Below are 17,794 nucleotides of genomic sequence, written 5' to 3' on the forward strand. Positions count from 1 at the left end.
TTTCAGTATCTTCAGAGTTCAAGCTGTTTTCCATTATCAGTATAATGAAGGGTAAAGGTCATATATGTAACTTTGGTTGTATATGCTTGTGAACCACATTCAGTTCTGCTTTCACAAAGGGTCACAATAACTTGTGACCCTTTTAGTGATGTAAAGGTTGAATAGCTGACGCATGGGCACTGCTGTTGTTTTTGATCAATGCCCATATTTTTGTGTGACCTCCAACCTTGAAATGTCTGATTACTGCTGCTATAAGGTTTGTTCGCACTCTTGAGTCCTGAAGTCTTGAGTAAGCTGATTTCAGGCAGAGCTGCTGGTGTTTTTTGGTTTTTTTTTCCCCCCAGGATTAGGATGACGGTGCAGTTTCACATCAGCATCTTTCAGTTCCTTTCCTGATCAGGTGCTGCTGAAAAATTATCTGTTTCTTTTCACAGTAACTGATCAAACCGGGTCATTCTCATCTAGTCGTAAGCTTTATCCGTCACCTTTATTGACTCATTATAATTGAGGGATTGTAAAGCTGAGCTGGTATCTGTAAAAACACTTTGGCCGCTGTGACCGTGTCATTATAAATTTGACCTAAACTCCAGTACAAATTCAGTGTAATATTAATACTTTTACAGTATAAACCAAATCCAGAAAATCCCATGAAGGCTTTGTAAAATATAAGTGAAATATAATTTAAAAATAGAATGAAATGATTTGCAAATCTCATAAATCTCCTGGAGTGATTCATAATAAAATACAGAAAAGAATTATACAAATCTAAACTGGTAAAATGTACTATTTAAAAACAAAATGAGCTCATTCGTTTTACAGTACTGGAGAATCTTTACCTTGACAGTATAAAGTGCCATGAGGAGACAATTGTGATTCATAAATAACATTTCCTGGAATAGTTCCTGTGCAGGTATAGTGACCGTTAGGAGGAAATCACGGGACATTACCTGGAATCAAATTATGACTTTTTGTTTTTCTGAGCTTAAAAAAATATATTTTTGTTTTAGCTTAACAGATTTTTTTTTTTTTTTTAATGCTTTAGGAAATAAAACTTTCTGTCTTGCAAAGGGTAATACAAGATACTTGATATTACCCTAATGGCTGTTTGCTAATCTCAAAGCTATCAATAGTTAGCATAACATCAAAAAAAGTTTGGGTGGGAAAATTTTCCTGCAAAACTTCCTGCACAGATACAGTGATTCTTGGGGGAGAATGTTTTTCTTTTCAACCCATTAACATGAGACCTGGTATCACTTCCATGTCTGTTTGCTAATTACAAGTAGTTGGCATAGCAACTGCCGACAGCTTTCCCCCCCATAAAACAAGATAGCTTTCTGGTGGGAAAACGTTCCCTCGGATGTCTCTGCCAGTTACAAAAGTATCCACATTTGGAATGCTAACTGCTGACAGCTGTAAAGCGAAATATTTTGAGAGTAGGAAATTGTTCTTGCACAGGTAGTGATTATTAAAAGGAAGTAATAACATTACCTAGAATCAAATTATATAATCTAATCATTGATGAATCCAGGTGATCATGGAAGAAATGATAGTTTAATATTTGACAAATTTAGTTTTTGTATATATAGTTTTTTGTATATAAATATACACTTAAAATTATTGAAACCTATTCCGTTTCGTTGTGTACCAGCTATTCTGGAAATGAAGCTGTAACTGTAATAAAGGTGTTCAGTGTATAGGTGGATATAGAGTTAAACACCTGATTACTGACTTGTAAAATTGAGCAATGTGAACCTCTAACACTTGCCTTTTTTATCAGCTGTAGGAGCAGGCACTGACGATTTCTTTGCAGATAGAATAAAAGTTTCATTTCTTTCCTGAAAACTTTCTTCAAATAGGTGAACACAGGGTTTGAATAAAACACACCTGTTGTTTAAGGCGTTTTCAAGGAGATAATATTTATGCTGTGCACACTTATCTGGAGACCTAGTTCTTGTCTGTAGACATTGGACTTTCACTAAGGTCAGTGGCCGGTTCTCTCCTAATTGTACAGTGATTAGGTATAATGGTACCAAATAGTGAATAGACAAAGTAATTTGACAGTAAAGATAAAAAAAACTAAACAAAACATGTTCACATAATGCAGTTTAGGCTGGTTCTCAACTCACTGAACGCCCTGTCAGCTGGGATCCTGCACTAACATGACTCCTCATGTTCAAATCTATTAACATAAACCCGTGTTAAACTGGATCAGACTACTTTTGTTGTTTCATGTAGCATATCATTGACTCAATCTCTCAAAAATTCCAAAACATTTCTGGATTTGTCTGGAACCATTAGCTACTTATATTTTCAAAATGTAAAAATTTACCAATGTAGCCATTGTTTCAGTCTTAGGAGGCATTAGAGAATTTTTCATTAGAGAATTTGAATCAAAGGATACATTTCAAGGGAATTGAGGAGGGTCTAATTTACAACTTTTTCGTAGCTTTGTTTCAAGTAAAATCGGAGAGCTTGGATAACTCAAACATGATCCATGCTGCTTTAGTGGTCGAATGACAACTGCAGCTCTGCATAATTCTAGAAAATCTGCTCTCATCTCATCATCATGAAAAGCACAGGGTGTCAGTGGTGGACCTGCCAGTGCTGGTATGATATGGCAAATGGGTTTCAGGCTGCACAGTGCCGAGCAGCGAGGACAGGACGCGCTACAGGACGCTGAGTGATGAGGCCACCCTCATTAAAGTTGAAGCTCGCTAATGTGCCTGAGCCTCAAATGCTCATTTGTTGCTCATGTTGTGCAAATCCAGCTCACTCTTTTGTGTTGAAGTTCAGGTCACCTGGCTCAGTTCAGCACCGGCTGCCTGGAGAAAAAGGAAATTAGCTGCTAACTCTGCTGTGGTATGTGACCTCACACAGTGGCAGCCAAGGCCAAGACTGGCACACACACAAACACGACTTTACAGAGAAGTGATTGTAAAGGTTTTCTTTATTTAAGACATATCATGCACTACAACCAATACAAACCTCCTGATATTCAGGGGAGTGTGATTATTACACAAAAAGGATTTCTTAATGATTTGGTGCTTTTATTCTATCAAACTACAATAACACTGATATATAGAGTTTTATTTATATGTATATGTTTGTAGAAAGAGATGAAAGCAATAAAATACAGATGTGCTCAAATGAAAAGGAACTACAGCTTACAGAAAAAAGAATCACAAAGTGTTGACACTACATATATAAAAATGTAAAAAAAAAAAAGTTTTCAAACAGCACAACAACAGTATACACTCTGATTTTCTGTTTTCCAATTAAGTTTGTATCGACTCACAGCTAAATATATTTACATTAGAAAATATAGCATTCATGACCATGTGGGATATTCCTGAATCAGCAGACCTGTTCTGAGAGCTGCTTTTGTTCCCGTGCGCAGACTGAATGTGAAGCAGGTGGAACATGAAAATAAAGCTCCTCCATCCTGTTTCACGGGCCCTACAAAATGGCCCTCTGTTCTCCCACACCTGGTGCGGTTAACTCGCCTTCCAACCCAAACACGTCTACCCTCCGCGGCTGGAATTGTGGTTAACCTTTTCATCTGCGAGCACCGGCCAGTGTGGCGAGTCTGGTTTCCATTAAGGCGTGTGAAATTTCGGAGGTTCAGAGGTGGAAAGGATACAGGTAAAAATGCAAGGTAAGCAGACAACATGTTATTCCACTTACAACTGAAGGGTTGACTCTACGGGGAACAAAATAGACCTTTGGGGCTTTCAATGCTACGCTCTTTATATAGATATTTCTGTATTATAGTGATTCTGTAAAGGTCTGGAAACATTCATTAAAAAATTAAACTTTTTAATTTGTTTAATCACTTCATGGCAAAAATGGCATGCAGAAGCGCCAAAAATCCCTAAATGGGTACGTTTTCAACCCCGGCTGAATAAAAGTTGAGGGTTTTAGTGCCATAAAGTGATTTCAGATAAGACCTGCTGACTCAGATCCCTGAGTAGCTTTTTGAGGAAACGTGGGAGCGCCTGAGGTAAACCGAGGCTGTTTTTCACAGGAACTCGGGTAGGTTATTTTTCCCTCATGACCATGTGGTAGTAGTGCTGGGTGTTGCAATATGTGCCGTAGTACCCTCCCGCCAAACAACGACATCTGAAGAGAGAACGCATTACTGTGCATGGTGCGGAGGGTTTTGGGTGAAGTCGGGACTTCAGATTTGTGCAAAATCATATTGAACTAATGCCTGATCACGCATTAGGTGTAAAGACAGAAGTCAATCACGTAAAGTGCCTGAGTTATAGACAATCACTGGAAAAAAATCACTCCAGAGAACTCAAAAGACTAAGATGTTCATATGAATCCATGCTAGAGCCGTTCAAGTTTAAAAAAAACAAACAAAACTTGTGGAGGTAAGGGTGGTATTCTGAGGGAAAAAAATGAAATAAAATAAATGTAAAAAGAAATTTGGAAAGAAACTTGGATATATCTTCTTTTTATTAAAGTTGTAAATCTATACAACACTGTATATCTTAATATTCTGTAATAGTTTTAATTTCTCATTAATTTTAGCTTAAAAACATTATAATCAGAATCATTACGACTTTTTCCAGATTTTAAATTTTTTCCAGATCATAAATTTACAACTTCTTTAAGAGAACTAAACTAAACACATTCGAGTCCAATTGTAATTTTCATAAATGTATGACTAAATTCTCAAAAAATATATTTTTCTAGTACACACAATAAATTTATTTTTATTTTAGAGAATATAAAGAATTTTTTCTTTAATGTCAAAATACTGTTTTTTTTTTCTGATAAATTTGCAATTTTAAGAGTTTCTTCTCACAAATTTAAAATGTAAATTTTAGAGACTAAAGAGGTAGTTTTGTAATCTCAAAGAATACCTAAATTTCTTTGACTAATTTATTACTTAATCTCAGGAAATCTTGACTTTTCTTCTGCATTTGTGATTATGCAGAAGATTATTATGCAGTTGTAATTTTTTCACATATTTATGACCTCTTTTTTTCTAGACAACTTTCTCAAAAATTGTATTTCCCATAAATTTACAACTTTTTTTTCTCTCTTTTCCTCGTAAGTGATGTCCGTTTTCTGGCACTTTTGTGTTTTTGTATATTCATATTTGTTTTAGTGTGATTTTACAGCTTTTTAGTCTTGGAGTTTCTTTCCACAAAAATTCACCACAATCCTAGAACGGCCCTAACACATCTTCATATAATTGTAAACTACCAGAAAAAAAAGATTAGATACAATCTACAAGTGGGTTCAGATACAGTAAGATTTTCACTGGATGGAAAATATTGTGTATATTTGGAATGCTTAGACAGCCAAAACTGGTTTCCCTCACTTCCTTTTAAGCCATGTATGGACTTTAACTTTGGTAACTGCGAGCTATTGATAAGGGTGCATAGGATGTTTGTGTTTCATATGGCACAACTGCAAGCACACAACACAATACTGATGATACAGTCATTACAAAAACCACCGCCTGCATTTCCTGAATAAACACAGCTAAATGCTCAACACCACACATTAAAGAGACAAGATCCCAGTTTTCTGTTTGGTTAAATAAAAAGTATCCACAACCTGCTCATCACACACACGTATATATATATGTAAGCCAGCACAGAAAGAAGTCTATGAGAGAACAGTGAGCGGATGCAGCGACAGCACCAACGAACCCAAACTGAGAGGCAACCCGAGTGGCGTCCTGACTGTCAGGATCTCAGCTTCCTCTATGAGATTTCTCTCTCATTCTGCCCTTTTTTTGCTGAAGCACCTTTTAGACATCTTTACAGCTACATGCGGGCTGTTAGGTGGAGAGGATTTTACACTGCACTGTCCATGATTTCTCCAACAGCACCCAGAAGCGATGGACCCCTGTTGGACAGCGCATGCATGTGTTAAGGAGCGTGGATCCATAGGTGTATGGCTGAGGCGCTCATCTGACTCCCAGACTGAAAACGCTACAGAAACCCCTGCATTATCTAAACTTTCACTACTTTCTAACACTTTCTACTCCTCTGCTACTGCTAATGGTTAATGGCTACCGATAGCATGTTGTCTACGCTTTACGTTAGCACTCTGCCAGCTACAAGCTAAGATGTTAGTGAGATAAATAAGATGCAGGGCTAGTGTAAGGTTTGAGATGTATGTACCCAGGACAGAGTCTCTTTAATGGGATTAGACGGTGGTAGGAAGTGAAGGATTGTCAACCGCCTCCACCTTCTGCTCCGGCGAGCAGCAGAGGAAGAGGCGGTTGCCCAGGCTCCTGAAGGCAAACCGAAAGTACATCATATGGCCCATGGCCACAAAGGAGACAGAGATGATGACCAGAAGGCCAAAGGCCTCTGGGTTTGGGGCCAGAATCACCATGATGAAGTGCAGAAGGTCTAAGAGGTAATTCATGGAATTCTGGACGCCGTTGATCACACCTCGCTCTGACTCGATCACATTCTCCTGGATGAGCTGGGTCACTGTCAGGTCAAAAGACCACAGACCTGCAGGGCAGAGGCAAAGATCAACAGTCAGCTCTAATAATCTTTTTATATCCATAATAAAACCGCTTCAGTACTCAACAGTAGCTCTACTAGGAATAATGAGGCAATATTACTGGCATCAAAGGTTGCAGATACTGCAGAGGTCCTGTGGGACATTCTTACAAGTTATATAACAGTCCAACTTGTCAAGCTGCTTGAGTCACCTGTCTGGAAGTGATAATTTTGAAAATTTGCTATCTGGTCAGAGGAAATGAACATGCCAATAAAGCATGAGCAGCAGTTCCTGAACACTCCAATTTCCTAACGAATAAAATAAACACACCTAAGAAAATGGACATCAGCACTTTGGGGTGCGTGGACCTTTTTTATTACCAGTGTTATGACTATAATGTGCAGTGAGACCTTCCCTGGAGTCCACTTAATAACTGCTTCTGGCCCTACACTGATCATCTCCAGCAGGTGTTTTTATAGAAATTTTGTTTGGAAGACCTATCAAACAACAGTATGACCGACCCTGTTGTTGCACGACTTGAAATACAATAGTGTAGCATAAAAGTACAGTCGAAATAAGAGAGAGATGCAAGTCAAAACTAACAATGTTTTTTAAGCCTTTAAAATTCTCCAAACGTCCACTGACTCCTGATTTCAGACGTATTCTTCTCCATCTGGACTCGGCCACTAATAGCTGGCGTACTAATCCATTTTGGTAAATCTCTGCACCGCATCTAAAATACAGCAACTATTCCCAGATTGGGAAAAAAAATAAACTACTTCACTCACCAACTCTAGCAGCAATTACGCCAGCAAACAGCAGACTAACAGACATGTAGGACTGCATAGGTGGCAGCTCTTGGGTTGGTGCGGCAGTAGTAGGCATAGTGATGTTTCCACCGGTCAGGCTGTGGACAGCTTCAGGCAGGGTCTTCTCTCCAATCAGATGGGTGTAGAGGTCCTGGAAGGGTGAGACGCTGAGGTCGAAGGGGCTTCCAGGAGTGAAGACTGAGATGACACACAGTATGAGGCAGGAGAGCTGGGCCATGCCGGAGATGAAGCCAGTGCGGATCAGGCCACACTTCTTGCGAACCCAAGTGAAGGCGACGGTGCCGCAGATGCCCGAGATGGCCGAGGCTCCCATCAGCAGACTGAGCACCGAGCCATTGAGGCCCTGTGTGTAGGCGTAGCCTGTGGTGATGCAGTCAAAGCCCAGCACCGTCATGTAAAGAAAGGCCAGTGAAAGGCCGGCGAAGAAGATGTTCTGGTTGTAGTAGGCCACCCAGCCGGCCTTGAAGGTGCGCACAGGTTCAGCCATCTGGTAGCAACAGCTGCGCTGTTTGGGAGAGTCAGACTTGGCAACAACGGAGGTTTCGTTCATAAGTGGCTGAGATGACTCCTCGGGACTCTGGCCATTCTCCAAATCTGTCAAAGGGCAGAATAATGGAGGTTCTCGATTACCAAATCTAAAACACAGTCAGTTTTATTCCCCAACGATACAAACAGATAATGCTGCACTTACCTTTTGTAGGGCTGAGCTGTTTGAGCTCCTGCTGCTGCTCCTTCTGTCCAGCTTTCACAGCCAGTGCAGGCGTCTTCTGGTAGACCTTCCACAGCAGTGCGTACTCCACACACATGGAGCACAGGTTCCAGCCAGAGATGAAGCCACAGCCAACGAAATGAGAGCCAAAGGCCATAATCTGGCCCACTAACATGGGAGCCAGGATGTTGGTCAGCTGGTCAATAATCCGCACTGTGGCATTCATATCTGTTTGACAAGGGAGTGGAAGTAGAAGCTAGTTAGTTTAACAGCTAATTTAACACATTGATATAAAAAAGCTGATTATGGTCTTAAAATTCGTGTTTACAGTAATATAAACTAAGAACTAGCACAAGCGGATTGATAAGGGTCAACCAGTTCAAAGTGTTGTGCACCATGTGACCAAATCTTTCTAGCAGCTTGTCACAATCAATGGAAAACTGCAGTGACATAAAAAAAAAGAAAAAGAAATGTGAGCGAGTCAGCATCCGGGGTTCAAAGTCCTCCCAGCTGAACATGTGACCTGATAACAGATCATATGAGGCCTACATCTGAAGATAAGCCACCAGTCGATAGCAAACACCTACCTGCCAACTTGCTGCTGTCCTGACCTGCTACAACAACCACCCAGTCTCTCTGGATGGTAATGGACATGGCCGTGCTGGCAAGGTTGGCAATGTTGGCGATGGTGATGACCAGGATGTAGCAAGTTGTCTGAAAATGATAAAAAAAAAATGTAACAGTAGTTTTATATTTGGACTGACTTTGTGTGATAAAATGACAAATACTCCCATGAAACATGAAAAACTAAGAATCGGATAGATCTAACTCCCTCATGTCATCGAATTCCATTGTAGTCCAAAAACCTCAGTATTAAGCCACAAAGCTACACAGTTCAGTCCTTTTCGATGAACACATATTTGAGTTATGTTGATTTACACAATCTCCTCAAGACCAACAAACTCAGAGGAAAAAAGGAGACAATTTAGGTTCAACTGGAGCGGCTATCCTTGAACCGAACTGGTGGCCTATGTCACCAGCTATCAGTTACCTGTAAAACAATCTTGAGATCCCTTCCTAGGCAACTGAGCTGCCATTCACACCTCCACCACTGTGACCTTAATGACTCACAAACGTCCTCACACGTCTGGGCGTGTCTTGACAATTTCCAAGATCACAGCCCTATAAGAAGATAAACACCTGCAACTCCTCAGCCTTTCAGATGACATGAAACACCTAAAAGGAGTCCAGCTGCCTTCAACTAAAGCATGATTATTTTATATATTCTAAAATAATATATTATTATTTTAGATTATGATTTTTATTTAACGTTTAACATTTACAAGGTCATCCATAAACCCATCAAGAATTCAGGTTCGAGTTCAGGTTAACATCTTTTTTGGAACACCCAAAAAGAAAAGCCTGCAGTCCCAAGCTTGATGTGTACCTCGTGGCATGTTCTGGTTTATGAAAATCTGCCTATTTAGCATGTGGTTGAATCTAAATCCAATACGGGGTTTGGTTGGAGTGTCAGAGAAAGTACACATGAGTCCACTGTTGCTTTTTAGAGGATAGCTAGAGCCAGCTTTAGCACTGATTCTCCAACTCTTTGGATTTCCAATGAAAGAATTAACACCATTAACTTAATTTCTCGATCTGTTGGACAGCGCAGTCTTAAGCTTTATTTTACCTGTCAACCCTTTAAATCACTGAATTTCACCGATTTTTTTCTGGGCTATGGTCCCCTTTTCCATGTTTCCCATTTAAAATACTGGGACAAAATCTCCCATTAGAAGAGACATTTATGTTTCATCACTGATGGATCTGTATTGATCCATACTGATTTGACCTTTGACTTAAAAAGGAGTTGTTTCTAGGGTGGAGGAGGGGTCCAAAGTAGTCATTCCTGTTCCAGTACAGCTGCACAGTTTAGCCAAGGGAACAGATAAATATATTTTTAAAAAAGATTTAAAATGCATGTTTTTATTTATCTAGCTTGCCTAATTTTTGTGCCTTTGTGAAATTTTATCACAGGGTTATACTCTCCATTTTGCAGTCATTTATGGTCATGTTTGTTTCTGCTGTGACGGTTTAAGGGGGGAGGGGCAGTAGGAAATATGAGACGGGAGAACAAAAGATAGAGGCTAGAGCTGACTGAAGGGCAGAAAAAGCTTCCCAGCAAGTGTTCAATCATCTAAAAACATACTGAATAGACACCAACTGACCCCAAATGTCTAAGTCTGATGACAGGGAAGCTAGTCCTGACTAACCTGGGGGGGGGGCATCACCCGGACCCACTAAGCAGTCTACCAAGGGGAAACACCACCAGAGTAATTATTAAAGATACGATGAGGCTAAACATAAATTACGTAAGGTTGTGCACTCCGCTACAATCTGCAGTAAATGCCAAAACTTACAAAAACAAACACTAGAAAAATGTCAATGTTGGCTACACCACAGTGGATAATAGAGAGACGGCAGTGTGAGCTGAGTGTCAATTGAGAGTATGAAGCCCAACAAGCTCAGATGGAATCTGTCACAGTGATGAACATCTTCAGGAACTTGTCTTCAAAAAGTGGGTCATTTTAACTGGCTGCAAAGCATGGACCAGATCCCTCAACAGAAGGTGTCAAGGGTAAAGGGAACATGAGTTTCTCAACTTTTTCTAACTCTCAAAATCCGACCTGATTAGCTCTTTAAGAATGAAATCAAATGTCAACCGTTCCCACTACGTGTCAAATCAATAACTTCCTGTTGAAAAAAAAATCTATATCATTAGTTAAAATTAAAAATTTCAGCAGAAACTGCACATTTTTCTGAAGCAGACTCTGTTTGTGGGTCTGTGCATGCATTTTCACACAGCTGCTCTGGTCAGTATAGAAACAATAAAAAAAAACAGAAATGCTTCAGCAGGCCCAGCCACATTTCTCTCTGTGTCATGTGACTGGTCTTGAACAACCTGCTGACTGCACAGCGTTCAGCAAGACACTAAATCTCCTGTTTCACCAGTCTCTCACCACCTCCACCAGCACTCCGACAACAGCCAGCCCTCTGAACTCTCTGACCGCTAGAGAAATAGCCCCATTTTCCCACAGATACTTCAAACACAAAAGAACAACGCTGGAGGGCTTCTGTGTTTCAACCCGACACCCAAACCCGTCTCCTGTGATGAACGGAAACTTGAACAGTTTGCAGTTCTGGATCTCTGGATCGCGGAGATCAAAATATTGACAGTGAGGGAGCTCCTGTTTAGTCACATAGCTCAACAAGTGTAAAAAAGAAATAACTGAAACACCTGGTCCCCAGTAGCTTTCCTGTTGTAGTATGTATGTACTCGTATGTTAAATCTACTGCAGGCTTGAGAATCTACTTGTTTTCTAACCCCCTTTACTCAAGATTCAAGATTCGTCTTGAAGTGAAATCAAACTTTAGAGAAAGTCATTGCTGACTTTCTCCTGGAAGTGTTTCACTTTTTAACTGTAATGCTTCACATCTGCATTCAGGGAGAAAAACTGAAGTCAGGTACAGATTTAGCTACAGAGAAGTTTATGTGGACACTCTTGGATCAATGCATTAATAAATAAATAAATCTGAGTAATCCTCCACATGACTCCTTCAGAATCAGCTAATTATTTCAATCTTAGTTTATTTAATTGATCCAAAGCAAATCTTTACCAGCACACTTTGAATGTTTTCAGAGTTGCTGAACCTGTATTCAAATTTTTGGATTTTTCCAATATTTTGAGCCCTCATACCTTCATAATCAAACGAGATATACATCTGAAATTTTCAGGGCTGAAAAACTCTGTTAAAACTAAAAATAAGTCAACTTCACAGCCACTCCAAGTGTCACAATCTAAGGAAAAAAATCTCATTTTTGTACAGTACTATGAAGGTGATTTACGTCTTAACGTGCCATGGTAACCTGCTCCAGAGCACGTTAAGTTTCAGATGAAAACCAACAGGTATGAAATTAACTCCTACTGACCAATCTTCAGAAAACAGCATCACCATTCCTAAAAGATTTCATTACGAGGAGAATAGGAGCATTTTAATGTCTTTGTGTTTCCCTGATAAATATAGATCTTTTGACGCAACTTTATTTCATTTTGTTTTTTTTATCTGTTGGCAATCAAAACTCTACAACAATTTTATTTTACTTTAATCGTTAACATTTGATCATAACCAGGACACCTCCACTTTAATTGCTGACATCATATCTAATGTGTAAACTACATTTGAATATTGATTTTGTATTTAATCTTTACTCTCAAACCCTTAAATAGTAAAGACTCCACAGCAGGGAAAAAAAACCCTCAGCCTCAGCCAGAAAATAATTAAGTGTAATTAAAATTTTTATTTTACTGCTCTGTACACTAAAGATCAGAATAATGGTTTTCTGCATTAACTGTTTCTTTTTAACAACAATGTTGCGTTTTGCTGTTATATTTAAAAAAAAAATGTTTTTTAGAGATTTGTGATCACCATTTGATCATAATGTGATAATGTCTCTGACTGGAGTAGGTGACACTCATAGGGATTGCTTTCTCTGGACGAGTCATATGATCATGTGAACGTGCAGGTCTGAGGTGATAACCAGCTTTGTATGATAAACTCTTTCGTAGTACAAGGTGCTGGATTTGCTATGAAACACGTAGCAGCTTATCACCAAAGCTTATCAGCTTTCGCTTCTTCAAGTTACATCCTGAAGAAGACAAAAGCTGCTACGTGATGGTGTAATTTACAAGTACTTCAGTTGTGTAAAATAAAGGCCTTAATTAATTTTTCAGACCTACCTTGTTCCCTTACATGAGCACCAATGGTTTAACGGACATGAGTAGTGCTACCTGATCCAGGTACAGTTTTTAACAGAACTTTAATGTGAATATCATTGGTACTTATAAAAGTTATGAGGGATTAGAAATTTGGGATAAAACTCATTTAACAGAGTGAAAACGGACCCACTCCTGTGTACTCTGAGGGCCTAGAAAATATTCATAGTATGAATGTATGAATGTAAGGTTCCCAAGGTTCACTGAACTATGGGAACCTTTCTCGGATTTGACTGATTTTATTCAGAATAAACTTCATGTAAACTCAGTTCAAGTGCCATGTTTTGTCCAACTGCCTCAAGAGCGGCGTTATTTATTTTAAGGAGGAACTGATGACAATAGAAAGAGTTTTGCAAATATGAATACTGCTATGTCTTGAAATTTTAACTTGCTTTGGTGTTAACTGTTGGGTCTTTCCCTTGAAATCATGAGCAGAGAGAAAGAGGAAACTTAAATGAGGAATTATTGATTTCTTATTTATTATAAAAACAGAAGTTCAGTCTGTTAGAGAGAAATTTGTACTCATCAGCAGTCATGTGTACACCGGATTAGATTTGAAAGAAAAAAAGTTTAAATATCTAAATAATTGATTGGTGTACTACAAACTAATTATGTGTATTACTCATTTTCACTTTCACATTTTACTGTTTTTCCGCTGTTAACTGTGTTTGAATTATTTGATATATTGAAGTGAATAGGTGCTTTTAGTTTGCATTAGAATAAATTATCTGATAGGCCTCTTTCTTTTTAAATTTTCTATTAAATTTTTTTTTTACTATTTTTGATGCTTCAGTAAGTATCTGTGGGAGTCCACTTCAGGCTGTGTCCTGATAGTCGTTTGATAAGACAGGTTACACCCACAAATATTTTAGAAACAGGCTCTTTCTACTGCTTTAAAAAAACCCACTAAAGCATTAAATACTCAAGTGTAAATTCTACAGATTTTGTTCATCGATTTGCTTATAATAAGTTTATGATTTCAAGATGATTAACTTGAGTTCAAATGAACATTAAAAAATTCTAGTGGAGCTGTTGCAATCCTCTGTGGATAAGCTGTGCTCACTCCATAAATCACACTGACAGGGGAACTCGCATCAGTGAGTGAAAGTAGGAACGTTTCAACCTCAGCTTAAAGAAAGGAGGTAAAAATGCTTTCAGTGCAAATCCCCACCAAAACAGGTTGAAACGGGACAGGGGATCTTACCAGAATCCATCCATTGTAGAGCTCCGTGAGCTGGTCTTTGAACTGGAAAACAAGCATGAGGAGGACCCCGCACGCGATGACACAACTGTTCTGGACCAGCAGCGAAGTCTGGGCCACTGTGGAAAGACCACGACAGGCATTAGGGACAGAGATCTGATCAGACACAACACATTCATTATGGTGCAAAGAAGCTCATTTCATGTCTTTGCCAAATTCTTCTGTGTAATTATTTTCCAGTTTAACTGTTAAATGTCTGTGTTCAAGGGAATTCATGTTCACAGTCAAACACCTGGTTTTACATCCCAGGCTGCAGTAACTATTTACAGTTTTCTTTGTCCTTGGCTGACGGTGTTGACTCAGGGCAAGCTACAGGTCCTGGCCCTTATATGGGCCAAATGTCAGAGGTGTTGTGACATCTGACCAGCGAAAAGAACTGCCAGAAACCCAATTCAAGCCCACCAAACTGAGCCAAAAAGTGCCACACATAACCCAGATTAAACTTACCTTTAAGCCTGGGGTTTTTGTCCACCCAGTCCCCGATGATGGCTCCCAGCAGGAGCACCGAGCCAGCCACCACCAGCCCATACACGGCAGTGAGCAGCAGGCTGTTCCCGTACAGCTCCACCAGGAAAACTGCCACAGCGAAGTTCCACATCCGGTCACCCTGAGGAATTTAAATTCAGATATTCAGATATTTAAAGCTATTTGTAAATAGAGTACTGTGTGGCTAGCTGCAGGTGCAAAAATAAATGAGTTTGCACAGTTGTAATGACATATAAAACAGCAATAACAAAACTAATAACGCATTAGGTTTGATTTAACACTGGATGGCCACAAATAAATATAGTCATCAAGGTGAACATGCATACATTTACTGTGTGATGTCAGTTAGATGGACATGAGCATGGTTATAATACAATGCTGGTTATAAACAGTGTGTGCTCACCCATGTTGACAGAGCGTGGCCCATGTAGATGAGAAATTTGGCCGAGGTGAAGAAGTCTCGGGTGGATTCTGTGGAGAAAACATGTTACAGCTGGTGTTCGATACCCATCTGTGACACTCAGGCTCCTCTCCTGGGAAATATTCAGTAATTTCTCCTGCAACAGAAAAACAACTCACCCATGCACGTCTTTTTAGTTCCAGAGTTATCCATTTTAAAGCTCTTCAGATAGAAACAACCGGCTTGATATGTCTAATATATATTCTCTCTTTTCTGCTAGATCCCCTTTTGTAATGCAAAAGGAGGTCGACTCCGACTACCTCTGCACCTAACTGACACAATAACCGGAAAAAACAAAAGAAGACACGGCGTTTCTCCCTTTTTCTCCTCTCCAAACTTAGCTATCACTGTAGCTGAAGTTGGAAAGAAATGATTTTATAGCCCGAAAGGCCGGGTGGGTCGCAGGGACACGAAACCGGGAGACGAGCTCCTGTCAGCTGGGCTCCTGTGGACTGTCTGCTCGGCTCTGCTCTCCGCAGCTGCTGCTGCTCTGTTTACGACCCGCCTCGAATATACCCCGCGCGGTCACGTGACTGCCCTTTCTTTACCCCTGTGTCAAAAACAGACGCGGTCCTGCCTACTTAAAGAAAAAAAAAGAAGAAAAAGAAAAAAATGCACTATAGGAGCAGAAAATGGTGTCATTGTTACCTTGTTACAGTTAAACCCTCCGGTTCCTCTCACAAAGGTGAGCTTCGGTTTTAAATGCTCCCCTCCTCCACTTGTTTACCTCCTAGCAACATGCATGATTATTTACTATTATTGTTATTCTTGTTATTCTTGTTATTATTATTATTATTATTATTATTATTATTATTATTATTATGATGATGATGATGATGATGATGATGATCATTATTATTGAAAAGAAATTCAAGTTTTATACAGACATTTAAGAAAAATAATAAAGATATAAATAAGGAAATTAAACTGTTGGGTAACTATAATGGACACGAAATTGAAATTATTAGCTAATAGCATGCATGACAGTTAAAATTGTTAGCTAAAAAATACATTAACAATGTTTTTATCTTAAATATTTTGAAAGACAATTAAAAAAATGTGAATAGTAATAAATGTGTTGAATATAAGGCTTTCCCTCCTTGCGGGGGTTCTGCAGGTTTCTTCCTGTTAAAAAGGAGTTTTTCCTTCCCACTGTCGCCAACTGTCTGACCATAGGGGGTCGTCTGATTGTTGGGGTTTCTGTCTAATATTGTAGGGTCTTTAGATTATAAAGCAGATTGAGGCCACTGTTGTTCTAAATTGGTGCTATATAAATTAAACTCAATTTAATTTATTGAAAATGGATTACAATGAATATAGAACTGCCTAGCAAGGAAGAGGAAGACCACAGAGGAGGTTCAAAGATGCAGGGGGGTTGTGTCACAGAGGAAGGTGCTAGGGATAGGTTAAGATGGAGGGAGATGATCCGCTGTGGTGACCCCTAAAGAGAACAGCCGAAAGAAAATCAGGAGAATATCAAGGCCTGTTGAAGTTTTAGATTGAAGTGACCACTAACCAATTATCTGACATTTTTGCTGTGACCATTTGCCAAAACTGGTTGCCAGGGAAAAATCTGTATTCCTCAACCAGTTTCTCTGTGGTTGCTTGAGGTTGCTGAAATTAGTCACAAAGAAGTGCAAATTGCTGCACCACAAAAATCTTTGCAATCGCTTTCTTCTCTAGCAGATTGCAGCAGTCGACCGTAATTTGCATGGAAGACACCGACTGCAAACACTCACCAAAGTCTCTCCAAACATCTATGAAACTGTGAAAAATGCAACAAAAGCACAAACAGAGAAAATCCGTCTTCAAAATAAAAGCACCACCTTTTGAAACATGTCTGGAACACAGAGGCACAACTTTTACTTTGAAGGTGAATGTTTTTTGCACTTTTAAAAGTTTTATTTCAATTTTACTATTAGTTGGAGGGTGTTGTAGACAGTTCTGCATCTTCCATTCAAAGTACAACGAACAGCAACAATCTGCAATCATAAGGATGTTTTTGGAGCAGCACCTTCTGTGTGACTGATAGTACCAACAACCACCAGCAACCACTTGCCAGCTTCTGATCTGATATGGTAGACAACCCCAAAGCATATTTTAATAGATATTAAAATACAGTTAAAATATAGTTGAAAGGATTAGAAATAAAACATACTGGAAAGTTCTGCATCAGCAAAGATGGTGGTGAAAGCGTAAAAGTCAACAAACTGTTTAAGCATGTGTTTTTTTTATATGACATATATGTCATTATAACAATTTTATGTTCTGGTGACCACAATAAAGTTAATTTAGATAACTGAATGAGTGGCAAGACTTGCTTCTACAACACAGATTTTATAAGTTGTTCACAGATCCAGAATCCAATGTGGAAGTCCCTTAAACATGATTTTCTGTTAATGGCCAGCAGAGGGCGACTCCTCTGGTTGTATAGTTCAGCAGTCCCACATGAAGTGGAACATGAAGTTCACTTTGTAAATTGTGTTTTTTATTGGAGTCTGAAAGAAGCATAAACCACAGTTTGCTTCAGCACGTGATTAACAATTCTCTGCACGCATGTAGCTTGTGACATCTGGTTTCAAAACGGGAACATAGTGAAGGTGAAAATGTTCACCCTGGACTTTGCTCAACATTATGATGTCACAATTTCTTTGGCCATCTTTGATATGCAGTCTATGGTATTTAAAGTTACATATTGTATATACAAGGCATTTAAATGCTTTAAAACACTTACAT

The 17,794-nt window shown here is 39.2% G+C and overlaps 1 protein-coding gene across 1 annotated transcript; it reads right to left on the reverse strand.

Annotated features, from left to right (window-relative positions):
• Positions 1-4,754: 4,754 nt before the first annotated feature.
• slc40a1 (solute carrier family 40 member 1) lies at positions 4,755-15,553 on the reverse strand. Its single transcript, XM_026144342.1, has 8 exons — positions 15,178-15,553; positions 15,002-15,069; positions 14,560-14,719; positions 14,056-14,171; positions 8,607-8,733; positions 8,002-8,247; positions 7,269-7,904; positions 4,755-6,488 (listed from the first exon to the last, which is right to left on the reverse strand). The coding sequence occupies exons 1-8, from the start codon at positions 15,209-15,211 to the stop codon at positions 6,172-6,174; spliced, it is 1,704 nt and encodes a 567-aa protein (XP_026000127.1). The 5' UTR covers positions 15,212-15,553; the 3' UTR covers positions 4,755-6,171.
• Between the last annotated feature and the right edge of the window lie 2,241 nt (positions 15,554-17,794).

Source organism: Astatotilapia calliptera, chromosome 16 (assembly GCF_900246225.1).
Source record: "Astatotilapia calliptera chromosome 16, fAstCal1.2, whole genome shotgun sequence".
Taxonomy (NCBI): Eukaryota; Metazoa; Chordata; class Actinopteri; order Cichliformes; family Cichlidae; genus Astatotilapia; species Astatotilapia calliptera.

Coding starts and splice junctions, on each gene's coding strand:
- slc40a1 (XM_026144342.1), bottom strand. CDS start 15,211: ATGGATAACTCTGGAACTAAAAAGACGTGCATGG. Junction 15,070..15,177: donor AACTAAAAAGACGTGCATGG/GTGAGTTGTTTT, acceptor TTTTCTCCACAG/AATCCACCCGAGACTTCTTC. Junction 14,172..14,559: donor CAAAAACCCCAGGCTTAAAG/GTAAGTTTAATC, acceptor GTCTTTCCACAG/TGGCCCAGACTTCGCTGCTG.